Source organism: Alternaria novae-zelandiae (genome assembly GCF_023758075.1).
Source record: "Alternaria novae-zelandiae strain BMP 2774 chromosome Unknown scaffold_6, whole genome shotgun sequence".
In the NCBI taxonomy this organism is placed as follows: Eukaryota; Fungi; Ascomycota; class Dothideomycetes; order Pleosporales; family Pleosporaceae; genus Alternaria; species Alternaria novae-zelandiae.
Genome location: NW_026056966.1, coordinates 1360340 through 1388232, shown reverse-complemented (window position 1 = coordinate 1388232; position 27893 = coordinate 1360340). Strand labels below are relative to the sequence as shown.

Sequence of the window (27893 nt, the reverse complement as noted above, 5' to 3'; positions counted from 1 at the left end):
GGATGCGAACCTGGTCGCTTGTTGTGAGTGTATTCGACCGGACGCTTCAGCCACAGGCTTGCGACATGCTGTCTCCGATGTCGCTCTTGTAATCGGGTCACCCAGCTTTGCGCTTCTTCCTGCTCTTGCTCTTCTTGCTCTTCCTACGAGCCGACCTCGTCAGCCCAGCTGCGTCCCTTCTCCATGGGCGATGGCAGGCCGAAATCGTCTGTGTCTCTCACCTTCTCCTTCACCTTCTCCTCTGCAGGTGCCTTGCCCTTGGCAGAGGGTAGTTCTGGGAAGTCTGATGCTGAAGGCGGGACGTTGTCGCGCTTCTCCCGGGTGTTTGCTGGCCTCTCATCAGATCCCCGGTAGTCGCCACGGCCACCTCTGCTGCCACGGCCTCTGCCCCTGCCTCGTCCACGGCTAGACTGCCCGGCAGGCTCATGGTAATCTTCGCTTCCGTTGTAACCGTTGTCGACTGGTCTCGAGGGTGCGATGCCACCATGCGCGCCACGTGCAGCGCCTCGTCGCTTCTCGTCTCCAGTGCCAGAGAAGCCATCTTCTTTCTCAAAGTCCCATTCCCTGCCCCCTTGCGCATTGAGCTTGCGCTGACGGTTCTTCTCGCGTTCGCCCATCATCTGTTGGCGACTCTGGCGCTCTGCCTTCTGCTTCTCCGCGAGAGCCTTCTTTCGCTCTATATCCTGCTTCTGCATGACGGCTTCGCGTGCCTCGAAATTGCCCTTGTCGGCCTCGGCGCGAGCATGGGCGCTCTGACGGGCTTCGTTCTTAATGCGCATGTTGGCCAGCTTCGTGTTCAGCTCCTCTTCTGTGAGGCGCGTGCGTGCAGGGCCGCCAGTCAGGCCTCTGTCTCCGCGCACGGCGTGTGTGGTCTTCTCCTTGGGCTCGGTGGGTGCAGAAGGCGGGGCTGAGTTGTCTGCGACATCGGTAGGGACAGTCGCGGTCGGCGCAGCTTCCTTCGGAGCCTCAGGGGCCTTCTTGCCGTTTTCTTCTAGTCGAATGTCGGTGTTGTGCCCGCCGCGGCCTCGTCCACGGCCCCTTCCTCGACCACGGCCGCGACCTCCTCTTTCGGCGTTCCTTGGCTCACGAGGCGCATGGGGTGCGAGGTGCGCCTGCGGTGCGGTCGGCGGTTGTACTTCCTCGGGAACGAACTCGGGGGCGGAAGCTTGCAGCTCGATGGGGTTCTGCTCAACAACTGGCTCGGCGATAGGCGTGATGTCGTCGTCGAAGAAAAGGTCGTCTGTGCTTGCCGTCTGAGCGAATGGATCTATTGACGGATCGTCGAAGGCGGGGTCGTAGGACGTGTTATCGATCTGGCGGGGGTTAGTCTTGTATAAGAACCAGATGCCTACTCCAACAGTAGGGGAGAGGTCAGGGGTAAAGAGTGTATAAGTTGACATACCTGTGCTGGCGCTGGTTCTGGTTGAGCGACGGTGACCTCGGGCGCTCCTGATTGCTCCGCCTCGTCAGGCTGGGTAGCCCATTTTGACTTGAGCATGATGACTAATAACGAGTAGTGCTAGAAATAGTATCTAGAACGAAGTATGGAGTTGGACGTTATTTAGCGATGTTGGGGAGCGATGTGAGGAGTCTCTGGTCGTTGCGGCTGGTCGAATTACTTGCAGGAACCCTGGCACCCAAGTCCGTGCGGCAACAGCTCCCCGCACCTGCAGTCTAGACCCGATGGGTCCTTCCAGCCCCACGCCCATGGTTCAGTGGCACCTGGGCAGCTGCTCCGAATGATACTCGCTGCTTCTTACATCCTCATACACAGCAGAGTTGAACAGGTGTCTTGCAGCCTACATCAAGCCCTCGAACAATGTTATACCAGATACGAAGGCAATGTAGACTCCAGGCATTATTATTATTCTACTAATCTTGCTACCACTAAAGTAGACCACAACATGAAAATACTAGCTCCGTGACACATTCCCCCAGCCCTTGAACGCCGTCGCTAAGTCGTAGAGATGATATACAAGGCCATCCAGCCAATAAAATTACAAACGCATTAAAAGATAACAAAACTCCGCACAAAAGCTACTCAGGCTATCCGCATGAACCAGGACGAACATCCTCAACCCGAACAACAGAAGCAACACACGGATACACCGGAATCCCAGACCCATGCGTATACCCATCCTGCCCATTCCCCCAAGGCAAGCTCTCCTGCGCAGGCCAAACCTGTCCTCCCTCCGACTCAGACTTTGAACAAAACGTCAAAGCCACGACTCCCTTCCCAGGCTCAAGCGGCGACGACTCCCGGCTCTGCCGCCGCGAAGAACCCGGTGAGAGTTCCGGTGGATCCGTTGGCTGGTCTTCAAGCCAACCGAGTACCTTTTGGCTCACGGTTTCCGTGAGCGGGTTGCCGACGTTGTCGAAATCCTGGCCGTTGAAGGTGTATTTGACGATACCGGGGTCTGCGAACGAGGGTGCGTGGGAAGGGCGTTTTGGGGCGGCGAGACGCATTTCTTTCTCGACGGACGACAGAGTACGAGACGGAATTGGCGGCTTTGTTGATACAGCACCGGAGATGGGGGATTTGTAACCTGTGGAGATGGGAGCGCTGATCTTGGAGATGCCTTCAGCCTTGACTTTCGCAAATAACTCGTCGAGTGCGGATGGAACCGTCAAATCAGCTTCAGTCAGCCCAGTCTTAATCGGCGTGATCACAAAGCCGTTGTCGTCAAAACACTTGCGAACTGGCTTGCCATTGAGTGCCAATGCCCACTCCAAGTCATACACCGGCTTCTCCCGATGGAACTCGGCGTCAACAGAAACCCTGTACTTGCAGCGAATCAGCCTCTGGCGCGGCGTCTCCATGTTTTCGTACAGCGCGGCTTCAAGAGCCTTGCGAGAGGCGACAACACCATATGCCTTTTCAAATGCTTTTGCTTTTTCGGTAGGCCATCCTGGGGCGGTGTCTTGCTTTGTGAGGGTGGTTTGGACGGCGGGTGGGGTTTGGGCGACTACGATCTTTCCGAAGAGGAATGCTGGGGCGGTGGGGTTGAGCATGCTGGTTTGTGTGGTGTTGGGTTTTGGAGGAGGAGGGGCAATGCTTGGTTGTAAGATGTTGAGTTCTGGAAGAGGAGGAGCAGTCTTGGGATAAGATATACTATTGGGTTCTTGCTCGAGTTTGGTAGGGTTGCCGGCTACCTTGGTTGGAGCGTTGTCTTTGGGGCCAGTAGGAACGTCTTCGAACACAACCACGGGCAAATGTGTGCAGAGGTGCGGTTGCGGCGTAGCGGGCTTCGTACCGGTGGTGGTGTGCGTTCCAGTGATGGCCTCGACGTTGATGAGAGCCGTCTCGTCAGTGGCCGACTCGTCTCGAGAAACATCGGACGACTCCACGAAAGTCTGCGCAGAGTCCTTTACCATGGGCGCCGGTCCTGCATTTCCGATAACATCCCCTCCTACAGGTGCAATCTTATTGATAATGATGGTAGCGACCGGCGCGTACGAAGCCTTGTTCGCGGTGAACTTCCCGGCGGCGGCGGTGCGCTTCGCCAGCGCCTTCTCTTTCTGCGCCTTCCTGTGGTTCTTCAGGCCCTTGTTCTTCTTACACGCGACGTCGCCGGTAGCGTCCTTAGCTGGAGCCATGTTTGCGGTTCGCGGTGAGAGTGCGACTAAGTGCTGTCAGGGGTGCTTTACATCACCGGCGCAAGTTCTGACTTACATATATTAATGGCAATAATATAAGCGAGACTATGGTACAGCGTTCAAGACCAGAGCGATAACCGCGGTTCAAGAGGGCTGGATATACGCAATAAAGCGGGTGAGTATAGAGGGGAGTCGAACGAATGTGATGAGCCTTGTCCAGTGCTTTCGGGCTGCGGGCGATGGTGTTGCGCGGGTAGGATAACCTGGGGTGGAGCGCAAGCAAGTTGAGCGTACACTGGCCGCGGTAAGGTGTCGACTACTACGAGTGTCGCGCGCTGTATTAGACACTAGTACCGTGAGAGTGGAAGTGATGTAATATTGTGAACAATGGCGTCCGTGCGTTGAGACAAAGTAAGAGTGAAAGGAATGACAGTGTGACTGAACATGCATTGTTTGACAATCACATTGTTCAAGACGTCTCGGTCATCACGTGGAGTTGGCAAAGCTTGAGGATGTAGAAGGAAAAAGATGATATCATGTGACATGTGTTGTGAGGTGTCTGTAGGACGGCTAGGGCGCTGCAAGCTCAAGCGCACCGGTCACGCAGGTTTGCTGTACTTCCAATGGCCATCGGGGTGAGGCTTGCGCTCTTGTCAGTAAGGGAGCCGGGTATGGTAGCTTCTGTCTTCGAATTCATCGTTGGAAGCCAGGATCGACCAGGCTCGATTCGTCTCGATTGAAAGTAAAGAATGCAGCCGCTTCTGATCCATAGGGTATCTGCGTCCCCATATTAAAGGACGGATGCTGCCAAACTATGTGTTGTTGAGTGCAGACATGAGCATGAGCGAGTATGATTGCTTCGAGATTACTTTGAATGAGGAGACTTGGATGCGTTTACGACAGGGTAGTCTGCAGCGAAACATCGTGCGGGTACGGGAACAATCTCCTCATAGGTACGGTAAACTTCTCTGCCGTGCGATTGTCACGGAATGTGATTTAGATGGGGCCGGATCGCCAGCGCTGAGCCGTCTCAGAGCATGAAGATGAATTAAGAAGCAGTCGCTACGAAGACAGGTGGACATACCAGGAAGATTATAGATCGCGATGGTTGTCGGTGGGCGTTGGAGTGTTGTGATGACGCGCGCTTACCTTGGAAGGTACGCGGCGACAAGCCTTTCGGACGCTAAACTTCATTGCGACAAGAACGCGCTTACTAAGCTTCCCGAACACTTTCTACGCTCCATGCACACCTTCATCTTATTGACCCACTACGCTGTATTCGACCTTCCAAAATGCCGGATATAACAGCCAACGATGGTATTCATCTGCACTACGAGACATATGGCTCTTCCGGTGCCGCTCCCTTGATCTTGGTGAGCTCCCCGCCATCGAGCGCGTACCGCCACCAGGCCTGACATTGGTCGCTAGCTGCACGGCTTCACGGGTTCAGGCGCAGTCTTCAAGCGCAACGTTGCCGCACTCGCAAAAGCTCATCATGTCATCATTCCCGATTTGCGCGGCCACGGCGACTCCGGTAAACCAAAAGCCGGTTATAACGTGGCACGCCTAGCAATGGATCTCAAGAACTTGATCGAGTTCTTCGGTTTCCGCGACGGTACCATCAAAGCCATAGGCACGAGCCTAGGTGCAGCTATTCTATGGAGCTACAGCGAATTGTTCACGACTGGCGCATTCTCACACATGGTTTTCGTGGACCAAGCTCCATTGCAGAATTATCTTGAGGATTGGGGTCCTGAGTTCGGCAATCTCGGATGCAACAATCTAGAAGCACTGAACGCGATGCAAAAGACACTGATTGCGAACCCGAATGAGGCACATCTGGGTACTATCGCAGCGTGCTTAGGCTATAGATCCCACCCGCGACCCCGAGACCCTCAGTTGGATTCGGCACAGTGGGAAGACGACGAAGCTTTCTTCCTCGCTGAGGCTCTGAAAGGCGATGGGTGGTGGTATGGAAAACTAATGGCTGATCATACGGCGAACGATTGGCGACATCCTATCGCTCATGCTTTCGGACCAGAGAGCGGTAGTGAAACGAAGGTACTGGTCGTAGCAAGTAGCCGAAGTGGATGTTTCCCGGCTGCTGGACCGCTCAAGGTGGTGGAGCTGGTGAATGGAGGCGAAAAGGAAGGACTCGCAAAGGGAGTGACGGTGGACTGGGGTGGCCATTGGTGTTATTGGGAGAAGCCGGAGATGTTCAATGCCCTTGTCATTGACTTCTTCTCGTGAGCGCAATGTATGCCTTATTGACTTGATGGTGCTGCGACAGAGTAGTCCGTGTTGTTAGTCATCTCAACGTTCATACCTATAGGTCCTATTTCATAGCCAAAGGAACGAGAAGGGTAACGCTTCAGACAACGAATTCTTCCGCAGGCGCGTCAAACCCTGCAGAGCGCCGCTAATGAGTGGCATATGGGCAAAAACCTGGCGAAAACATACCACAGTGGGGATTTTCAAGCATTCATCCACAGAGCGACTTCTAAACCGCCGGCATCCTGCTTGTATATGGCTGAGCGGCCGTAAAAGACCACTATGTGGGGTTCCCCAGGCTAAAGATGCGGCTCCCGGAGGCTCTGGGGCTAGCGCATGAGAGTTGTGGCTCGTAGCGAGCAGGTCTGCCTCGAGACGAGCATGACTCGCCTCGATCCCCGCAACACTGTCACGTATATATGCTCAGTTGACTGCATCTTCATCGCATTATCATCACTCATCTCTTCATTGTGCAAGCATAATACCCTCAGCCTCTTCGTCGCATTGCATAGCTCTCAACCCGAGATCGTGAGCCCCAGAATCGAAGTCCTGATCACCACAAACCTGATCCAAGAGTTTTGAGGAGCGAACCACCACAAAATGTCGAACAACATCCTCATCACCGGCGGCGCCGGCTTCCTAGGCCCTATGCTCGCCGCCAAGTTGGCCAAAGATCCTTCAAACAACATTGTCCTGACCGACCTGCGCACACCCCAACGGCCAGCCGGCATCTCGGAGTCGGCATCCAACCTTGAGCTCACAGCCGGAGATCTCACCTCCCAATCAGACATCGACAAACTCCTTTCCATGCGCCCACAATGGTCATCCATCTTCCTCTTCCACGGCATAATGTCAGTCGGCTGTGAAGAAAACCCCGCGCTTTCCACCAAGGTCAACCTAGACGCCACGCTTTCTGTTCTTACATCCATCTCGAAACTGCAGCAATCTACCAAACCCCGCATTGTCTATGCTTCTACTCAGGCTGTGTACGGACCGCCTTACACGGCAACAGGACCCATTACCGATGACACTCCTGCGACACCAATAGGCGTGTATGGTACCCACAAGGCCATCATGGAGAAGCACATCGATGATCTTAACCGCCGTGGCCTAATCGACGCCTTCTCCGTGCGCCTACCAACCGTCGTCGTTCGTCCAGGCGCGCCTTCGCGATCAGCAGCAGCATTCCTAAGCGGCCTACTCCGCGAGCCGCTGGCCGGGCTCGAATGCATCGTCCCCATTAGCGACCGTTCAGCACGCCAGATGATCTGCTCGCCACGCGTCATGATCGAGAACTTTGTGCGCGTTATGAAGGCGCCGTCGGATGCCATGCCCTCGCATATCCGCGCGGTGTACATGCCGGGAATCAGTGTTACTCTTGGAGATATGTACGCGGCGTTCGAAGCGGTGGTTGGAAAGGAAAAGCTGAGCCTGTTGAGGGAAGAAGTGGATGAGGAAGCGAAGAGGTTGTTGGATAGCTGGCCGCAGACTGCGGAGTTTGGTAATGCGACGAGGATGGGGCTGTTGTTTGATGAGAGTTGCGAGCAGATATATAGGGAGTATGCTGATAGTCTTAAGGCGTAGGCTTTGAAGTAGAAAATTATCTCCAGTTCGAATTTTAGCATTCCAAATAATCATCGCATGTCGCAAGGATACCGACCGCTTACTCATGCGACAGTCTCAAAATATAGGTCCTCCTCGATTCTTTCCACGTCCAAGCGACCCAACTTCTCCATGTCTACCTTCCACCTCTCCATCTTGTCTTCTAGCGTCCCAGCCAGCAACTCCTCCTTTTTCCCGTACTGCCACCGTCTAAAGCCCGAAGGACCATTGACAGTAGCCTTATACATGCGACCAGCCTTCAGCCCTTCCATACTGCGAACATATTCTTTCTCGTTGCCCAGTTCTTCCAAAGTACATCCGAATCGCCATGCCTTCTCCGCCGAGATCTCCACGAAATCATCGTCATGCGGAAACCTCGGATGCGGGTCACCGTCCCAGCAGACGAAGACAGCACCTCATTCAACCTTCTCGCCGGTGTCATTGTCCTGACAAGCGATTAGTTGGTCCATACAGTGCAGGTCCAGGCCGGAGCAGAAATTGGTGACTGAAAGTGGAGAGCGTGATTTATCGAACACAAAGGGCTCGTCGCTGTCGGTTGTGTACTCGATGATCAGGGTGAAGGGATCTGGACCATGAAGATGAGCTTTGCGGGGCATCTCCAGTCTGGCGAAAAGTTTGGGAGGCGCCGGGTCGTCGTGGACGGTGAAGTAGTATGTGCCACCTCCCTCACGATGAACGGGCAGCTTCTGCGCTGATGTGAGGCTTTCGGGATTGCCATCGAGCTCATCCGTATAACATGCGAACACTTCGCCAGCTTTTTCAGCCAACCGTAACCCGTACGTTCGCCCAGGCTGTAAGACGTCTTTCCACACAACATGCGTCGTTTCAGTCAACACACTAAGCGATACTTTCCGATACTGTGGAAATGCCGTAGGGAGTATGTTGTACTGGCCTTTTCGAGGTGACGTGACAGATGGCAGCATGACAACACCTGCATCTTCCTTGCCAGATTGCACGAGTTCGAACAGTCCAGACCTTAATGCCTGTAGGACAGTGTTTTGCCCCCTTCCAACAACAGTAAGACCATTGCAGAACAGGGTTATGGGGCGCTCTGTCTCTGGAGTTGTGAATATGAGGTGGCCAAGGCTACGACGTTGTTTGCGGTTCAACTGGAATTTGTTGTTGGTTTCCGGCTCTTCTGCCTCAAACCGGAGTGATAGGACGTTGCCACCACTAAGACCGGTTTCGCCTGCCATATTGACCGAGCGTTTCTTGATATGTGTAGCGCGTGCCTGGAATAGATCCTCGCGATAGGCTTGTTAGAATGAAGGGAAAGAATTCGTAGCTGTTGATTGACACCAAGATCTGGGCAAAAGGACACGGCCATCAATCCCGCCACTAGAGCAAAGGCAATGCTCACACCGGCTCTGTTCGCACCAAGGACCACTTTGAGTCAGCGTTTCACATGCGCATTTTTGTTCATGTCCGAACGGCGTCATGATAGGTCTGACGTCATGCCACAACCAAAAGCATGAGGCACAGTGCTTGGCGTATGGCCGATCCAAGTTCTTAACACCCATATCACCAAGCCAACTTCATGGAGATACATTGGAGGCGTCCTCACGATAATTCTCTTGACTGTTCGTTCAACATCACTTCAACGTAGACTCCAGATTGTACACTTCGTTCACAGATTACCACAATGGGTACTCAGATGTACTTCGCATTCTAATTGAACCGTGATCGTTTGGACTGCACACCCCGTCCACCAGAATACATGCGCTCATGATTGCGTTTCTCACCCTGCTGCGTTCTTTGCAGGGAATGAGGGGGCATCAGGTTCGTAATGCTCACAGCTCCTGTTTGCATCCGCATTCTTAGTGTATTGGATTGCGATTCGAGGTGAGGTTGCGATAATGCCTGGCGGTCTCTGTAACAAATCTCCTTTCGCAGCGCTCGCTCGATGTCCTCAACGCTATCACCAGGTAATAGTGATTGATCTCCCCTCATCCAAGTCAGTATCCGTTGGATCGTTCTACCATGGGGATCGGCCCCGTACTGTAGAGAGGCCAGAATCATGTCCCGAATGTCTTGGACATGTACCATGTTTTACCGCTTCCGCTTGATGCCATCTTCTATAGCGTACAGGAATCCTTTCCATATGCTGACATTCCTGCGAGTGTTCATGTTGGGATCTAATCCATGTTCGAGGAAGATGCGATACTGCTCAACTCGTGCGGAAAGTAGAATCAAAGAAGTTTGGTGTTTCAATTCCTGACACACATTTTGGAACCATCCATGGCTTGATACGTCCATGTAGACCATGGACACATCAGCGCCACATCTGAGGAACTCGCCTAAGAGTCTGTGCTGGATATCTCGTGATATACCTTTGAGATGGGGAGAAGTTCGTACCAGCATCCGCAGGAAATCCTTCGTCAGTGTTGTGCCGTGTATCGTCGCATTTGGATCGAGTCCATGGCTGAAGAGGCACCTGAAGAATCTCTCCGAGTTCCGGATGCTGTCTTCCAATCCAGCGTCCATACGATCTATCAGCACCTTCCATTGCTCCGCCGCCGTATTGACATCTGCGCCCTTCACGAGGAAAGTTTGCAGTACAGCGAAACATTGCTCTTTTTGCTTGCCATCCATCAGCTCAATCATTTCGCCTACGAGCGCGGTCCAACTGGATGTACCATCCACAATGGCATTGGGGTCTGCGCCTAGTTCGAACAATACCGTTACCAAGGAAGGCAGAGGAACATTGCCCGAAGCCTCATGGGAAGAAGGACTCAACCGGCCCCGGTGACTATTGTTGCTACAGGGTGAAACAGCGGAAGGTAGGCAGAAGTTGTAATTTTCGTCGGAATCCACCAGGCATACTATTGCGTGCTTGAGAATACGGTTTAGGTCCAGCGCAACACCGCCTCTGTGCACTCGATGTTTTAAGTAATTTGCGTGCCCAGCCGAAGTTGCGAAACGGAGGATGTAACAGCTCAGTCCGCACCTCGAATGCCTGGCTCTCGTGCGCTCGCTCTCTGACTCTGCCTGATCGATAACCTGATAGCAATCATTGGTGTTGCCCGTCTCAACAGCGCCTCGAATAGAAAGCTCTATCGCTAGTTTGATAGTGTCGGGACACGAATGCCTGTCGATAAACTTCGATTCGGCGATCAGTGCACGGCTTATAGCAGTGTATACATTCAGTTCCTGTGAAGCCCAAGACTCTAGTTCTTCCCTCATGCGCTTCGTAGCGAGAAAGTCGCTGAAAGTGCGGTGCAGGAAGTCTACCTTAGTCTGAGCGCTGATGCTGATCGTAGAACCCGCCTCCAGAAGACCTTTAAATCTACCGTTGAGCCGTCTCTCTGTTCGAACGGCACATCGGTGGATCTCTAGGTTCGTCCATAGCGTGCTGTGAGTACCGAATCCGAAGGATGCGTCTTCTTGTTCCAGAAAGTAGTAATGTATCAGTTTCAGTTGACGGGGAGTCCGCATAGCGATGAGAAAGGTCCAGGCCATTCGACTTCGATAGACATCTTCCACGGACGCCAATATTTGCTCGAAAAACTCTTCCAAATCCGACGGTATCGTACGCAATCGTTCCTGAAGAATGGAGACAGGATCTTCGTTGATGATGCCATTGCGGAGAGACCTAACAACGAGACGGACCCAAAGAAACACCCCCTCTGCTCGCTCTCCAATTTCTCGTACCAGACCGTCGAAGAGAGTGGTTTCAACTTCCGTGTTGCGACTGTATAATAGCAGGTTATCCCGTGCGAATAACTCGATGTCGCGTCTTGTGAAGTGATGTACTCGAAGGATATTGGAGTTGGCTTTCCCAAAAGAATCTTGGAAACAATTCCAGGGCCTACTGGAAAGGCACAATTTGACGTTAGGACAATTAGACAGGCTCCGTACTGTCTCGATCACATCCCAGCTGTCACCGTAATATTCGTCAAGGCCATCGACGTGGAAGTAGAACTTAGTAGTAACGTCGAGTTGCGTTCGAAACAAGACGAGCGACTTTTGCAGCTCGGAAAGAGTCCATGGGCCTGGGGAAGCATTGCCATAACGCTGAGGTTCAGACTGCGCAGTCCATCTTTCAGGACATATCTTTGGAGCGAGGTCAGGGCAAGCATGAAGTATGTGATGAAGGAGTGTCTGTAGAAGCCCTTCCAAAGTCTTTTGCATCTGTTGACCCGGTTTCCAAAAGTAGAAGCATGCTCTGACCAACGGAGCATTTCCAGACCAGATGCGAAGATTTTGGATCGTCTCGTCGTTATCGTACAGGTACTTCATCAAGGTTGACTTCCCGGAACCTGGTCTAGTGCTCAGCAATCAGCCTGCTACACAAATAGCCACTACGACTCACCCGGCTTTCCCGTAATCCAGTATATTCCATCGTCACACTGAAGCCATTGCGCGAACCCTGTATCTACCTGTGGACCAGATTCGTGAGAGGCATATCCACTGTACATCCAGGCAAAGGTCTTTTGATGCGCATCTTTGATAGCGCTCTGTCGAATATACATGCTTTCGTAGCGGAGACTTGCGATGATCGTGTGAGATTGAGACACTTGATGCACCTTGGAAGAGATCCGAGAAAAATCATCATGGAGTCTCTTCCAGAAGGCATCTCCTTGGAGATCTGAGACGCGTGTTTGAATGTCCTGAAGCTGAATGTGGAGGTCCTGGATCTGTGCAGTGATCTCATAGTCTGCCTGCATGTTCTTTTTCTTCCAGTCTTCCAATGCGCCCATGAGATGATAGTGGTTCTCGCTGGAGGTATGATCAATAGAAGCGAGTAAACACAGGGTGAAGAGAGCTTACTTCGTGTCTAAGACGACATGCATTGTGACCTGGTCTCTGAGACGCTCCAGCCTTGTCTTCAATTCTTCGATATGCGAGTTCCCCCACACGCAACTTAGGGCATGTCGAAAACTCTGCCACCTCGTTCGGCCTTTTCCAGATCCCGGTCGATACTTGCGTTGGAGCTCGGCGATTGCACCTAGAAGCTCAGAAGCAATGGTGTCGCAGCGACGCGCAATGTCAGGCAGTTGCGTAGATGAGTACACGTTCCGCCTAGCCCTGTCGGTGAAAGTCCTGATGTCTCGCGTTATAATATCGAGGTCAGTACACTCGTCTGACGCGACCGATCCAGACATGTACAGTTCCTTGGTTTTCGATAAGAGAACGAAGCTAAAGGAAATGAACTGGATGATGTTTCCGGCAAGACCGATGGCAGCAAGACCCTCTGCCATGTCGATACTGGCGCCCTGGGATGAGCAGCGCAGACATAGCTAATGGAGATGCGAGCGACTTGGGTTTCAAAAATGGAAGCGATGCAACTGCTCGGCTGCCGCTCTAGGCTCCGCCACCACCAGGCTGAGGGTGCATTGCTTTTTGGCGACCTACGGCTCGATGGAAAGACGGTAACAGTGGTGTGACGTACCGCCTGCAGGTTGACAAGGCAGAATGAGGTTTAAATGCAGCGGCATTCCGGTGAGATGCAACAGTTCGCTGGGTCTGGTTGGTGACAGGTTGAAAGCCACTAGCTGTGCTGCAGGTGCTTGGCGCCGCCCAGGTGCGCCTGCCATCACAACGACAAGGCACACCGCAAATCGCAAAGAGTGAGGCGGCGCAACCTGTAGGCCGACGGCACATCCAATGTCAAGGATGCAATATTTGGGCAGCAAGTTAAGCTATGAGCTACATAGATCTTGTAGGGAAACATACATACGAGGAGCCGTCTGCGTTCTCTTGTGGCGTGGTAGACCCTGCTTCCTATACTCTGCCCCTCAACCACTCGCCCGCCCGCTTCGCCATATTCACAGCCTCCTGGTTAAACCCTAGGAGATGGCCCAGCAGAAGGATGTCATGCGGGACGTTCTCTTCAATGTCCAGTTGAAGGTCATTACCCGCCTCCTTCATCTTCTCCGCCCACTCCACAATATCGAAGTATAGTACCTCTCCGCTGCCCGTGTTCACAAACATGGGCACCTCAGTCTTGAACGTCCGATTCTTCTGCGAGACATACGGCTGCGACAGCACCTTATCCCCACCCTCGCCTGCATACGCGGTTGTGCCCCACGCCGTGAAGGGAGGGGAGATGTAGTCTGTAGCGTAGTTGCGGTTGTCATGGACGTAGGAGCCGGAGGTATCGGCGGGATTGGTCCATGGTGACCACAGGAGCGCGGAGGAGGGGGCGGGTAGACCGAGTTCGGTGCCGTAGTCGGTGATGTAGCGGAGGAGCGCGATGGCGAGGTTGCCGCCTGCTGAGTCTCCGGAGAGTATAATGTTCTTCGGGGAGATCTTGAGGTCGTTCAGTAGGTAGAGGTATGATGTCAGGCTGTCTTGGAGGGCGGCGGGGAACGGGTTCGACGTCTTCGAGACGGGCAGGGTGGAGAGGCGGTATTGCGGGCAGAAGACGTGCGTGGCTGGTGTGTGTTTGAGGAGTTTCTTTGCCATTGGGCCACTGGCTGCTGTTCGTCCGTCTCCTACATTCAGTTAGCTTTGATAGAGCTCTAGCATAGTGAGGTTGTTTGCTCACCCGTAACGAAAGCTCCGCCGTGGATATGAAGGACCACCTTGGTGTTCTTATCACTGCCCGTGGTCAAAGGCGCAGGAAACCACGTCGCCCCAATCTCCACAGGCACAATATCCTTGTTGCTCCTCAATGGCCCTTTGTATGCATCATTCTTCGCTGGCTTAATGACCACAAAGCGCTCCTTCTCTTGCTCCGGCGTCAGGGGTAGTGGCGTAGCAACCTGCACCTTTGACACGTGCCATAGACCAGAGAAGAAGGCATGCACGGTGATAGCCTGTCGAAGAGTCCAGCTAGGATGCTGGCGACCGAGAACGAGGAACTTGATGAGGATGATAGGGAAGCGCACGAGCTCGAAGCCCAGGGCGCCGAGCCCATACACGGCCTTTACGGGATGTTGCGTGAGGTCCACCATTGCGCTCGTGGCAGTATCGACAGAGATGAAGAGAGCTCCATTGCGGGACTAGGGACTTATAACACGATGACGATGGTGTGCCGCTTGCCTGTGATTGTTGAGGGGCGGCTGGCTCTGAGGATCTGAGCCGAGGTCCTTGGCGCTGCTAGCTCACGATCTCCAAAACTACCCCACATCTGTACCTCGACTTTTCCAACCTTTGCCCTTGTCGACTTAGGACAATTGCATCTTGGTACGCACAGCTTTTGGTCCGGCGACATCGCAACCCGTCCTCGAGCACGCGATGATGACCCGATGTCAAGGAGCTCACTCCCAGGCGACTCACGTGCCCCGGACGACCCTCCGGCATGCCGTCTCATCTTCGTCCGACCGGATTCTTTACAGACAGGCACACGTGCTGAGTTACTCTGACGCTTGTCAAGCGGAAAGCTAACGAGGTTGCCTCATCTCATGCACATGTCCCCGGTAGCATCAGGGTTCTTTTTGGAGAAAATTACTCTCCATCCGACACGCTGCATCAGGCAAATATTGACGTTGTACTAAGTTGTTCAAGAAAGAGCTGGGGATATGTGATGTCACGTCGCAGGTTCACTTGGGCAAATCGTGTTTGTATTTTTTTTCTTGATTGGGTATCTCATTCTTCTCTTTTTCTTTCCAACATCAGTAAGCCTTTCTTAGGCTCAATCCGTACCACCATCAGCCGATTGCTGTTGCGTGAGGGACTCGTCTCTTCTATCTCAAGAGAAGCGCAGCATTGACTTGTATCATGAACGCGTGCTCGAAAATTGTGGCATCCATACGACCGAAGCCAAGTCGACAGGTAAGAATGCCAGTCGAACTGGACTCGCTTCTGGGCCTATGGATTATAGCGACGTTCCTTTTTTGGCACGGGGGGCATGTAGAATTCGTCGGTGTCATCCTGTTCGGTATTCTTCCCACGAGACTTCTTCACATAGTACTTGATCAGGGCCAGTATATCCTCTCGCGTAGTGCATGTGTCGCGACCGAGTTTTGTGTTCCGGCCTTGATCAATTCGCTTCTGGATCCTTTCCTGTACTTCGTCCAGCTTCCCTTCCGTAAGCGTTGCTAGATCCAGAAGGAGGACCAGGAACTCCTCGCCCCATATCTTAATGTCAGCTGTGTGTCTGTAGCTGAGGCCATTTGGAAGTGCTTGTTGCACGTCTTGTATATTCCAACGACTGCAGATCTCGTCGATCACTTCGTTGATGACTGGTTCGGGGGTTGGAGACCGTGAACGTGGCGCATCGGATGGGAGCTGCATGGTTGATGTCGATGGAGAGGGTCTTGCGATGGTCTTGGTTGCGGTTGCAATGCCTTGCTTGGGTCGTAGAGAGTCGCCGGTTGGTGTAGAGAGACCGTGGTCATATAGGAGCTCGCGGAATTATATCGTGTCGGGGAGAGACGTGTGACTGAACAAGGTCGCCATCGATCCGTCAGAATGAGAAGTGCCCACACAGAAGCTCCCATCTCGACTTTCACCCGAATCAAACCGCCTGTGGTTTACCTCGCGCTTGCACCGGTGAAAGCGATGGCCTAGATGCATCGCGGGAATGGATGTTGTACGATTCACGCTTTTCTGGAAGGACTTGGTATATACTGCGTAGCCGATGCCATGTATTCGACCCGGGTGATCAGTGTAGCAGTTGCAGCTCAATATATATATGATATACTCAAGGTAAATCTTGTAAGGAGCGGTGGCTGAGTTCCACACCCATCCGATTTGGTGGTGAGACGTCAGGTCGGACGATGTACATCATTTGTACGGACAGCTTGTACATAAGTAAAAAGCTTGTTTGATGTTTGTTTTTAAACAGTGAATCATGAATGTTCCATCGATGTCCAGTCTGGCTTGCTGTCAGGCGAGCTCTTTGCGCCCTTCACACCTTCAGTGCAAGGTGGAGGCGTCGGAATCGAGTGGAAGTTAAAACAATGGACTGTGAATGAATTCGAAAATCTACAGCCATGTTTCAATCACTCAATCATTCTTGTCTCTTCATTGTGGGCAGATGACAGACCTGGAGGAAGAGGGAGAGATTTGCTTACTCAGCTTACTCCGCCAAGCCAAACCCTGGCGTCCTTCCGCTCAGAGCTCCCACCAGCTTCAATCAAATCTTTGGGCTTCCATTCTACCACCGGCATCTTTCCATCGCCGAAGAAAGTGCGCAAACTAGCGACGCTTCCTTCTTTTCGCATTACTATCACTTGCGACTCCACGCGATCAAAAAGCTAGGCTTTAGCTGTCAGTTGTCGCACCTGCCGGAAGCTGTCAAACATGGAAGGAACAACAATGCACATGCACGCTGATATCCGCCGAACAGTCTTCGCCAAAGACGTCGGACTAGTGCGTTCCTCGTATGATAAGCAAAAGCAGAGAACAATGGGGACGTCGCATGCATAGCCTTGCTGGCCATCATGCCTCGGTTGAGGATGTTGCCCCTTTCCGGAAGTCAGGCGCGCGCGGTACCCCATTCAACGACCTTCATCGCAAAATACACGATGGATCATTCTTGCGTAGTCGCAAAAGACTAAAAAGCAACAACAGCAACACCCACGTCTTCCAGTCGTCGTTGTGGTGTTAAACAGATTGTGCTGTGTCTACGAGTAGACAGCTCCGCCAAATCACTGGGTCCCTGCATCCGTCGGCAATTCCGCCGAGAGAAGGCGAACCCAGACCACTCCCTGTCTCGTGCACAACCCGGAGATTTTCAGGGCCAATTGGCTAGGAGAAAATACCAATCATGCATGGGGTTTCTGATGCCAAAATTAGATAAAGACGGTCTAAGATCGTTTTCTAGACGAAGCTGTGCTTAGTTTCTCGGTGAGAGTAACCGTAACCCCACACCTTCCATGCTCCATCCTACATCGTATCCCGAACACGAACTTAGTCGCTGCAACGGGCACTATGGCAGCCTTTCCCGTATGCGCATTGATCATGCGCCGTTTAAGAAGCCCCGTACCGATACCCTTTAATAGCATTGCGCATTCTAGGAGCCTTATATACCGCTGCTCGGCGCAACGGTCTTCACCATCATCATTCGACATTCGTTTAGTCCTTCGTTAGAACATCCAAACATATTAATCATGAGGAGAAACCAACTAATCAGCCTCGCACTGCTTGCGCCGAGTTGTCAAGCGTACGTCTGGCCCAGCAAGTACGACCAGCTCGATGACCTACTGTATCTGCAATCTGGGTACATCAGGAATGGAGAACTCTCAGATCGTACGTACCTGTTACCCTCAGTACATCCTGCTTAAGACTTACACAACAACAGAGGTCCAGACCTGCTCATTCGGCGCTCGCCAACCAGGCATCCAAAAGGCCGCAGAATGGGTGCGAACGAACTTCCACGACGCCGTCACCCACGATGCCTCAACGGGGATCGGAGGCTTGGACGCCTCGATTCAATACGAACTCGATAGAACAGAGAATCTTGGTGCCGCGTTGAACAACACCTTATCCGATATGGCCAGTTCAGTCAACATCCGGAGCTCCGCAGCCGACGTTTTGGCTTTGTCATTGGTCATGTCTGTGGCTCGTTGCGCTGACATGCGCGTGCCTCTACGACTGGGCCGCAAGGACGCGGCAGAGGCTGGCATCAAAGGCGTACCGGAAGCGCACACCGACCTCGATACCACAAGGAAGAGATTTGAAACTGCCAGTTTGACAGAGAAGGAGATGATCACTTTGATTGCTTGTGGTCACAGCATTGGAGGTGTTCACTCAGTCGATCACCCGGAGATCGTTTCCGGTCCCGTCACCGCCGAGAACAAGGCGACTTTCGATACCACCAGCGGAGAGATGGACAACGCTGTGGTAACGGAGTACCTCAACAACTCGACAGCGAACCCTTTGGTCGTCAACGCCAACAACACATTGAACTCCGACAAGCGCATCTTCCTTGCCGACGACAACGCGACTATGCGCAAGCTTGCAGACAAGGCCTACTTCAAGTCGCAGTGTGAAGCTGCATTCGAGAAACTGATTCACCTCGTGCCAGGAGATGTCACACTTACGGAGCCCATGGAGCCCGCAGACATCCGCCCTTACATCACATCGTACCAAATCAAAGATGGAGCAGTCGAGTTAGCAGGACGTCTTCGTGTCCGAACCACACCAGTCACCGGCCGCGACGGCAACACGCTCACAGCTTCTCTCATTCCAGTTTCGCGCAATGGCAGCGCAACCGCCGAGATCGTCGCCAACCGCGCTACCTACAAGTTAGGAACGTCCTCCGGATACCTAGACGAAGTGTTCCAGTGGTTTGAATTCACCCAGACACTCAACGCCACCGATGCTTTCGACTCCTTCACCATCCGCGTCAACGACAAGACCTACGATAACGGCGGCACAGGCAGCTACCCCATCAACCCCGACGTCCTCTACCAAGAAGCGCAATCATGCACAGCCAAGGATACCACAACAGGCGAATGGAAGATGACCATCACCGCAGCCGTTTCCAAGGCCCTCCTCCAGACCGGTGCTACACCACAGCTCAACGTCTCGAAGAAGACCAAGGTCCAGGGCCTTGTTATTCCTCGTCTTACACCAACGATTGTCGAGATGAAGCCCGCGGGCAAGGAGACTGCGGAGTATGTGTATTACACTGCGACGACGGTTCTGAGTGAGAGGGGCCTTGATCCTACGTTTGATATTGAGGCTGGGGAGTCGAAGGTGGAGTTTATTAGTGCGAATGCGCTTACGCAGCAGGAGTGTGCGGCTTTGTAGATACCCAGTTTTTAATGACTAATTTTATCGTTCCAAAGCCCGTTTGTTCCAATTTTCTTCGAGTGACATGACGAATACCATCAATAAGAGGTGTCGTGTATTGTTAGACAGGTTTAGCGCGCGATCACGGTGCTCAGTCGCATGCAATATAATACCAAACATCCTGCACTTGCCAGTATTTCGGGTGCACGATTTTCTTGAACATCTATGAGACCAAGCCTCGGTCTAAGTCTTCCTCGTCATCTACTAATACATCATCCCCACCGACCACACCAGGAACGCCGAACCATGCAACCCAACCCTACAACTTCGAAGACAGCTTCCCGCTCTTTTGCGCCGTGTAGGTAGCGATGAGATCCATCAAAGCTGGGCTAAGCACGTCATATGTCTGCAGACCCTCCTTCCTGAACTTCTCGCGTACGGCGTCCATCTCCTTCGGATTGAAACCCTGCTCGATGATGCTGCTGACGAAGGCGGCGAACTGCGGCTCTTGCCATCCCTTCTTGTCACTGAGTTCAACGTGGACGAAGTCCAGGCCCTTGAATGGATGGTCGACGACGATGCGACCGAAGAGGTGGACGCCGCATTGCTTGCAGGCATTGCGCTGGATGGCCGCTGACTCGTCGATGATGTGCAGCTTGTCGCCGTTGGCAGTTACGGAGACGTTGTCCTTTGGAATCACGCCAACGACGGAGAAGAGCGCGCCCTTTGGCTTCCAGCATTTCGAGCAGCCGCAGGCGTGGTTGTGCGCGACGTTGCCAGCGAGGGTAACTTCGACCTTCTTGGTGGGGCAATGGCAGTAGAGCTTGCCGCCGGAGAAGTTGGGGTCGCCCTTCTTGATACCGTTGTCGATGGCGGGATGGATGGACGGCATTATGAACACTAATTTATCGATGGTTTACTTGGAACAAGAGGTGGTTGTTTGAGGTTATCTGGAGGGTGACAAAGTCGCAGATACTCAGGTACCTAGGCGCACACTATATACGGGTCTTCGTTCCACATCGAGACTATCACCCCCTCACGGGACTGCGCAACCGATCAAGAAAGAACCGCCCCAATATGTGGTGCGACCGCACGCAATACTGATGGTATTGTGGATTGGAGGTGCGGAGCCGCATAACGTTGCCGCTTTAGGTCACTCGGCCCTTCCCCGCCTCGCTTTGGAGATTGCCGCGATACAGCTGCCTGCCCTTTGGAGGCGATGCAGATGTTCATATTCACTGCATTTCGCAAACATGAAGAGACGATCCGTCACTACAGCTTCGAGACGAGACCGACGCTTTGATGAGCATTGCATTCGGTGGTGGTGGTGTTGCACGTGCGAAGTAGAGGATGCCTCGTATCGGCGCCCGGCAAGACCCTGACTATGTTCGCAGAGGGAAAACAGTAGCCAAGAGCGGTAGTCCGCCAAAAGAGCACATCCAAAAACACCAAAGCTTGTACATCTGTCGATCCAACCTTCCATCCTGTATACCGACCGCTCGCATAGCCGTACCCACCAAAAGCCCACCAAGACAGACCGAAACTACCGCCGCCTCCCAGCGAGCACCCAAGAAGACCAGCGGTGCATAGAATGTCCAGAAAACGACGACCACCACAACAGTCCACAGCGCACGTCTCCTACCCAACTCAATCGGAATGGTACGCCGGCCACGGGCTCGATCGCCGGCTTCGTCGCGAAAGTCTTGGGCATGAATTGTTGTGCCGATGATACCAAGTGTGACCAGAAAGATCCATTGCCATGCTGCGTAGCTCATCGTAGTATCCGGGCCGAGGGCAATGCTTAGAGCGCCGCTGAAAGGGCAGATGAGACCAAGAGCACAGATGGCATTGCGCGAGATGCCGCTGTAGTCGCTTCCGCCATAATCGTGGTATAAGGTGTTGAAGACAACCCATGCGACGTACATCGGCACTACGTTGAGGCGGTAACTGACAAGTGCAAGTGCCAGGTACGCAGCAATCATCAGGATTGTAGTCTGCGCTGTGTTGATCCTTCCTGTTGGGATTGGACGCCAGGGCTTGTTGATTGCGTCTTCTTGGAGTGAGGATTCATGACGCTGATTTTGCAGGCAGCATGGCAACAACATCAGCCAAAGCCATGTCAACGTTGTTGGTACTCTTCGCAACACCGCGAGACCGTCTTGGGATGGTAGATCCAAAGCTGGACCGGAGAGAGTGGCGAGCACGCCGAAAACTGCGGGTGGAATGACCACGTCTTTTAGGTTGTCGCACGTGAAGAGGACCAAGGTGTGGGCATGGTACAGGATCTTCTTTGCGGCCCTCGATGGGCTTGCGACGACTTTGGATGTGGGATGATTTTCGATGGGCGTAGAGACATCCGTGCCCTCGCCCATGTCTGACGACGTCCTCTCCATGGCGGACATGGTGTACGCAAATTGAGTAGGGTAAAGAGGTCGATGCTTGGAATTCACCGAGGTTGAGTTGCTGTGTGTATCCCCTTCATAGCTTCCTCGTCCGTCTTTTATAGCACATCTCAGCGAACGCTGGCATATTCTGTCACTCCAGGACTGGATACAGCTTGCTATTCCCTCGCATGCCAAAATCAATACTCCTCGTGCATCCCACGTTTAGCGGAAAGATGAATGAGTGGTACGGTACCATTGTTACTTTCTGTCATATCCTGCTTACATGCCTTATCTCGCTGTAAGCCTTGCTGTCCATGTACATCACCCTCCCGATCGAGCCTCGAACATTGCCGTCGCATACTTATTGCACGGTAAATCGGCATCCGGCGACGAACTTGTGGAAATTGAAGCTTTACGAGTGGTTGTTCATGTTGCGTCCCTGTTACGCCCGGCAGAGTGCATATAGATAGCTAAGCGACGTTGTGTGCTTTATTTGACATGAACCTTCGGCTAGCAGATGTAAAGATTAGGTTGCTGGCCATCGTCGGCTTGAGCTATGTAGCGCCATCCTGCGAAGAGAAGGTATCCAATGGAAGATGTTGATCTGAATCTTGATACGTGTTGCTAATGTCTAGGACGCATATACGCGACGTTCACGCTGTGCACTTTGCGAGGTCGTAAGCTAGATCGATCATGTGACTTCAAACATTGGGTGCGGGCTTCTTGGTATTCAACTTAGGTTCTGATTGTAGCAGTGAGGCCGATCGATGGTCCGGTGTTCCGGTAGGTGATTAGTGATCCAGGCAATCTTTCTTGGTGTTGGTGCCCAGCTTGGTCGACAGACGCTCCGTACCGCCCGCGCTCATCAAAGGCGCTGTGTTGTGTACACCACACCACGATACATTCTGTTCGTCATTGCTGGTGAAATTGTCTTGGCTCGTCGACAAGTAGCATCGTTACGGCAAGATGCTAGGGTCGTGAGCGCTTGATGTCTAGAGAGATGTTAGGAGCGGCCGTTGGCAATTCTGGAGGTGTCCGAAATATCGCAGAACTCTCTCTTAATGCTGTCCCGTTAGCTATCTGGACACTGCTACCAGAGCGGTATGTGCAATAGAGTTGCAGAGCCATAGTCCAGACGCGACAATGTGACTTGCTCATGCCGCGGAAGAATGCATCCGCGAAGGTAAGGAGTGCTAGCATAGTGCCGCCGCGTGCGCGCAAAGCCCCGACCCGTGACCTGCCATATGTGCTTCGCCGTTTTACCCTGTCGATAAGGATGCTTGTTTTACAGTCCAGTACCTTGCGGGCGCGTCGCAAAGAACGATGTTTTGATTGAGTCCTGAAGGGGGAAAACTGCAATGATGCGCGCGAGGACGGGGCCACCTTGGCAAAGCGGCACGGGCCTCAGCCGACGCGCCCATCCGAGGTCGCACCTGCCGTGTCTGCTCGCGCGCCCCACTCAACTCATCTCTACATCAATCACTCGTTCGACTTGCATGATTCCTTATGGCTGCTTCACAGGAATTCTATAGCCATTATGTCTCGGAAGCGTACCAGAAGTTCATCGCGCGGGAGGCACCAGTGTACCTTCGTCATCCGTCGGGCGCTGTGAACGTGGCCAGCGGCTATCAAACTACCAGAGCCGGGGAAGCGATCCTATGAGTGGGATCGGGACCTCCTTCAACGCGTACTAATGCACGACCGGAAGCTCGCATTGGAGCCGTTCGCCCAATATTGGTGCATGCGGACTTTTTGCCTACTCACTCGTACATGAGCGTACATTTGCGGTCAAGTTCTGACGGTAAAAGGGCCAGCTAACGTCGTCCTTGATCCCATCTCAGTCTTTCGATTCATCTCTCGACCATGAAACTCATCGCGGCGATAGCTTGTGGTACCGTTGCCGCCACCGTGAGGGTGTCGGCTCAAGATACGTTCGAAGCCCCTGATTTCAATGTAACCGAAGCCCTCATCCAGAATGGGGTCAACGTCTCCGCAATGCCTGAATTGGCGGGTCTGGCCATCCGATCGTCTTTAAGCGGCTGCTCCGTCGCAGTAGGTTTTGGCGCTGTGCCTCTCTGCAGCATGAGCTAATCTCTGCGACAGTGTGACTCGCTCGAAGTCGTCTACGGTAAAGAAAAGACTGTCCTTGGTCAGTATGCCGAGTACTGGTCGAACCAACAAGCCGCCGTTGTGCCGTATTGCACCTTTACTCCCAAGGCCACTCTTGAAGTGTCATCCTTGGTATTGATATCTCGCCTTGCCCAGTGCCCCTTTGCGGTAAAGAGTGGTGGACATGCCGCGTTTCCAGGTGCTTCCAGTATCCATGGAGGTATTACGGTTGACTTGAAAGACTTCACCGTGCGCAAGCTGTCTGCGGACCAGAAGACTGTCGCTATTGGGCCAGGTAACCGGTGGATAGATGCATACCGGTATCTCACACCCTACAACTTGACGATAGTGGGTGGCCGAGTACGTTCAATCCGGACGCCAAACTACTCTCCATGAAGTGCGCTTACATCTTCTAGGCCGCACACGTCGGTGTTGGTGGTCTGACTCTAGGTGGAGGCATCAGCGACTTGACAAACGAATACGGTCTTGCCTGCGACAACCTCGCGTCCTACGAAGTCGTTACCGCGTCTGGCGTTATCCTCAACGCGTCTCCGAGCCGCTACCCCGATCTATACTGGGCCCTCCGCGGTGGTGGAAACAACTTCGGCATTGTCACAACCTTCCACTATGAGACTATTGTACAACCACCCATGTGGGGTGGCATGCGTATCCACGACCCCAGCACCACTCCCGCATTGATCACTGCTTTCGAGAACGCCATCAATAATGCCGAAGAAGATACGAAGCTCGCACACGTAGTGTCATTCACAACATACGATACCTACCAGCTCGCATTTACCGAACTCGAATACCTTCTCCCAGTCGACCTCTCGAACCCTCCCGAAATCGCCAGGGAGTATCTCAGCATCCCATTCATGCAAGACAAGACGAGCAACAGTACCCTCGCAGATCTGACGCCACACCGAAGCGACGATATGCCATCTGGTTTTCGCACTTCCATGTGGTCTGCGTCATTCAAAATGAGCGCCGAGCTCATTCAAATGATGACCGACAGATTCTTTGAGGTGGCACCTGGTCTACCTGCCGTCTCCGTGAACATTGCATTCCAAGCGTTCTCTAAGCCAGCACTACAAGCGATGCAAAAGAAAGGTGGTAACGCCCTCGGGTTATATCCCGAGAACGGCCCGTTCTTTCATGTCTTGGTGTATATGGCGTGGAACGAGTCTAGCGACGACACAACAATGATGAAGGCTGCCCAGTCCTATATTGAGACGTCCAAGGGTATGGCTAGGGAGCTGGGTGTCGATAACGGGTACTACTACATGCCGTACAGCAGCGGATATGAGCCTGTGATTTCTGGGTATGGAAAGCAGAACATGGCGAGACTAAGGGCTATATCGCAAAGGTATGACCCGATGCAAGTTTTCCAGAATCTGCAACCAGGTTACTTCAAGCTTGACGGGAAAGCACCGCTTGGTGCGAGTCTTTGAACAGCGCGCATGAAGCGAGCTGACAATTCTCTATATTTCTGGGTTCTGCGACGTTTGCACGTGTGTGGTTGAGGCCATTCGGGTAGCTAACAACGGTGAAGCCCCAACACCGGCAGAATACCTTCATTCCTTGCGAAGATATTACGATGTGCGCCTGCCCCTCTGCGCTGGATGTTATGCTTGAGCATAACCGATGAATACAACTTCGACTGTCTGTGGGAATTTGATTTGAATGTAAATTGAAAGTTCCCTGGAGAACATGCGGACAGGCCCGCCCGCCCGCAGACTGTGCCGCAATACTAAGACAGCGCTAGTGGCGGAGCACAGTGCTTAGCTGTCTTAGCCTAAAATCTGTGTCTTTTCATATTACTATTGCCAATTTAAGCCATCCCCTCAGCTACCAAACTCGTCATGGCGATAATGAGATTACAAGCCACTCAACGCATCGAAGCAGAAGTGGTAGCTCTCTGTCTGGAGACCAGGAATACGATCCCCCAGCAAGCTGCTAGGTATACAACGGCACCCGAACGCATGGGCTGTACGTTTCCATACCTCCGAGAAGCAATGTATCCCGCTCAGTGACGACATAGGCTGTTCAAATGATACGAGTGAACGTCAGATCTGCAACATGTGAGAAGAACTGCAGGTCAATGGGCGGTAGGATAGATCTATCGACAGCCCACTTGGTACCAACAGAAGACTGCAGATGAAGTACTATCATGCTGACTGCTTAAGGTCGTCGCTGCAATGTCATAAAGTAAACACAACTCAGCCTAAATGAAGCACCATCATGTTGACTGTTGGGGTCGTTGCTGCAAAGCAACAAATTAAACACAATTTACCTTGAACGAAAAGGTGTTGTGTGGGGCTACCTGGGTAACTGACTTGTCGCTGCAAGACAATAACATAACGGCAATTCTCACTCCGTAAGATGCATAAAGTCCTTCCTTCGCCGTTGAGCTTGATTTCCACCACAAAGAACAGAATCACTCCGCACACCAAAAGCATCGTTATCATACCCACATTACTCCAATCACAAACTAGACTCCCCAAGTTACGATGTTGTCCTTGTCCTGGATCGCATGCCTCACCGTTCTCCTCCCCTTGGCCACCGCCGCGTGCTGCAACGGCGACGACGACGTCCGATGTGCGGATGGCACTCGAAGTACACCATGCTGCGGATACGGAAAATGCAACATATTCTGCTGCGCCTGCAAAGGCGGCTGTCGTCACAGGAAACGGGACCTTCCCGAGGCATTCGACCTGGCTGATCGTTCGGACGCTACCACGACAGCTTTCATGGAAGCTGATACAGAAGGTGCGGGCAGTATCACTCTGGACCGCTATCTGGAGTATATGGCGGTCAAGGGAGATAGTGAGGTATGGGTCAAGTGGTTTAACGAGTAAGTGCTAACATTCTTCTTGTTGCTATGGGATGTGGCGTTGACTTGACAAAGGCACGACACGAACAACGATGGTGTCATTACTGTCGACGAAGCTGCTTAGGACCATTAGCTATAGAAAACGCGGTTCAAGCCAAGAATTAGGGGGGCTTGCGGAAGGACGCTGTAGAGTAAGTAGGGGATGGCGCAACTAAGAGACGCTCAGGTATACGCACTTTGAAGAGAAGCGTCCAACACTCACTTAGACAACACACGTTCATATACACAATACATTCGTTCTTGCATCATCGAGTTGAAACGCAATCAAAGACCTGGAAATGCGCATCTAAGGGGTTCTGCCCGTTCATAGTGAGGACGTCTTGTAGACATGCACTTATTACAAATACAACATCTCTTAGCGCCTCCAACACAACATGGTGCTAGGTTCGGGTACAGTATCACAGCTTGCCATCATGCCGGCTGAATGCTGGACGTTGGATGCAGGTATTAATTGATCGTGCATGCCCAGTGGTGTTCTCTACGCGGTTTGCAGCGCCGCAAGTGCGATTGTATGAGCTTCGCTCATCGCACGCCAGGGTCTTCTCACATAGCCTATGTCGTCACTGAGCGCAGTGATCCTTCTGTTACATCAAGCGTGGCGCTTCTCACATATCAGACATAGTAGTAAGGCATGGTAGACGTTCGAATGCGCATTGTGATCGCATAAGGGTGAAAAACTTCCTGCCCCAAGGTAGCATCCGCACGTTGCCAGCATCCGAGTATACTCCAACGAGAGCTTGTCAATCTGTCCACATCAGCATCCAAGGCAACCCCACACCTCTCCCTTACCCACACTACCATCATCGTCATTCCACCTCTCTTGTCTCAACCCCCAACTCCCCCAGCCCCATCCTCATACCACCCACGCATTCTACCCCAGCGCCTGCAGCCCAATTAACCGACCCTAACCACGCGTACCTGGCGCCTTCGCACATCTCAGGAACCGAACCCATGTCTGGCAGAAAAGCGTGTTGCGATTGGCCCAGCAAAATGTTTGATGTCGAAACAGACATGGAGGCGGCGCAGCAAGCGGCGCATGAACGTCGGGGGGCTATTTTTGCAATCGACGGGAGGAAGGAAGGAAGGATGCGATGGCGCGATGGGATGGGGGCCATAAGGCTGGCGCTGGCGCGGCGGCGGTACCTGAGACTAGGCGGTAATACGAGACTTGGCCCCTAGGGAGGAGGTCTTGAGATGGGTTGTCGCATTTGCCGTTTTGACGATGGGGAGATGGGCGCGTTGCGGCTGACGAATTACAAATGCGTGTCGGAGGGCGCCGTCTTCGTGTGTTTGCTATCGATTTCTCATCAGCCGCAGGATCAGGTGCGATGGTGTTTTGACCGGTGGTCATGCATCGAACCAGTGGCTTGACGCCTTGGACGACAATC

The 27893-nt window shown here is 52.9% G+C and overlaps 11 protein-coding genes across 11 annotated transcripts; 4 read left to right on the top strand and 7 right to left on the bottom strand.

Moving 5' to 3' along the window:
- Positions 1-143: 143 nt before the first annotated feature.
- Positions 144-1709, bottom strand: J4E88_003969 (uncharacterized protein; the record flags this gene model as incomplete). Its single annotated transcript, XM_049397617.1, has 3 exons — positions 144-1313; positions 1403-1519; positions 1704-1709. The coding sequence occupies 3 exons, from the start codon at positions 1707-1709 to the stop codon at positions 144-146; spliced, it is 1293 nt and encodes a 430-aa protein (XP_049257005.1).
- Positions 1710-2046: 337 nt separating this feature from the next.
- On the bottom strand, positions 2047-3597 carry J4E88_003968 (uncharacterized protein; the record flags this gene model as incomplete). The annotated part of the gene is made up of 1 exon (XM_049397616.1): positions 2047-3597. One exon carries the CDS (start codon positions 3595-3597, stop codon positions 2047-2049), a length of 1551 nt encoding a protein of 516 aa, XP_049257004.1.
- A 1292-nt stretch (positions 3598-4889) lies between these two features.
- Positions 4890-5847, top strand: J4E88_003967 (uncharacterized protein; the record flags this gene model as incomplete). Its single annotated transcript, XM_049397615.1, has 2 exons — positions 4890-4970; positions 5026-5847. The coding sequence occupies 2 exons, from the start codon at positions 4890-4892 to the stop codon at positions 5845-5847; spliced, it is 903 nt and encodes a 300-aa protein (XP_049257003.1).
- A 621-nt stretch (positions 5848-6468) lies between these two features.
- Positions 6469-7452, top strand: J4E88_003966 (uncharacterized protein; the record flags this gene model as incomplete). Its single annotated transcript, XM_049397614.1, has 1 exon — positions 6469-7452. One exon carries the CDS (start codon positions 6469-6471, stop codon positions 7450-7452), a length of 984 nt encoding a protein of 327 aa, XP_049257002.1.
- A 434-nt stretch (positions 7453-7886) lies between these two features.
- On the bottom strand, positions 7887-8818 carry J4E88_003965 (uncharacterized protein; the record flags this gene model as incomplete). Its single annotated transcript, XM_049397613.1, has 2 exons — positions 7887-8723; positions 8813-8818. 2 exons carry the CDS (start codon positions 8816-8818, stop codon positions 7887-7889), a joined length of 843 nt encoding a protein of 280 aa, XP_049257001.1.
- A 722-nt stretch (positions 8819-9540) lies between these two features.
- J4E88_003964 (uncharacterized protein) lies at positions 9541-10926 on the bottom strand (the record flags this gene model as incomplete). Its single annotated transcript, XM_049397612.1, has 1 exon — positions 9541-10926. The coding sequence occupies one exon, from the start codon at positions 10924-10926 to the stop codon at positions 9541-9543; it is 1386 nt and encodes a 461-aa protein (XP_049257000.1).
- A 2289-nt stretch (positions 10927-13215) lies between these two features.
- J4E88_003963 (uncharacterized protein) lies at positions 13216-14390 on the bottom strand (the record flags this gene model as incomplete). Its single annotated transcript, XM_049397611.1, has 2 exons — positions 13216-13928; positions 13982-14390. The coding sequence occupies 2 exons, from the start codon at positions 14388-14390 to the stop codon at positions 13216-13218; spliced, it is 1122 nt and encodes a 373-aa protein (XP_049256999.1).
- Positions 14391-15246: 856 nt separating this feature from the next.
- J4E88_003962 (uncharacterized protein) lies at positions 15247-15672 on the bottom strand (the record flags this gene model as incomplete). Its single annotated transcript, XM_049397610.1, has 1 exon — positions 15247-15672. The coding sequence occupies one exon, from the start codon at positions 15670-15672 to the stop codon at positions 15247-15249; it is 426 nt and encodes a 141-aa protein (XP_049256998.1).
- A 1820-nt stretch (positions 15673-17492) lies between these two features.
- J4E88_003961 (uncharacterized protein) lies at positions 17493-19137 on the top strand (the record flags this gene model as incomplete). Its single annotated transcript, XM_049397609.1, has 2 exons — positions 17493-17631; positions 17684-19137. The coding sequence occupies 2 exons, from the start codon at positions 17493-17495 to the stop codon at positions 19135-19137; spliced, it is 1593 nt and encodes a 530-aa protein (XP_049256997.1).
- Positions 19138-19438: 301 nt separating this feature from the next.
- Positions 19439-20011, bottom strand: J4E88_003960 (uncharacterized protein; the record flags this gene model as incomplete). The annotated part of the gene is made up of 1 exon (XM_049397608.1): positions 19439-20011. The coding sequence occupies one exon, from the start codon at positions 20009-20011 to the stop codon at positions 19439-19441; it is 573 nt and encodes a 190-aa protein (XP_049256996.1).
- Positions 20012-23366: 3355 nt separating this feature from the next.
- Positions 23367-25063, top strand: J4E88_003959 (uncharacterized protein; the record flags this gene model as incomplete). The annotated part of the gene is made up of 3 exons (XM_049397607.1): positions 23367-23555; positions 23607-23972; positions 24029-25063. 3 exons carry the CDS (start codon positions 23367-23369, stop codon positions 25061-25063), a joined length of 1590 nt encoding a protein of 529 aa, XP_049256995.1.
- Positions 25064-27893: the final 2830 nt, after the last annotated feature.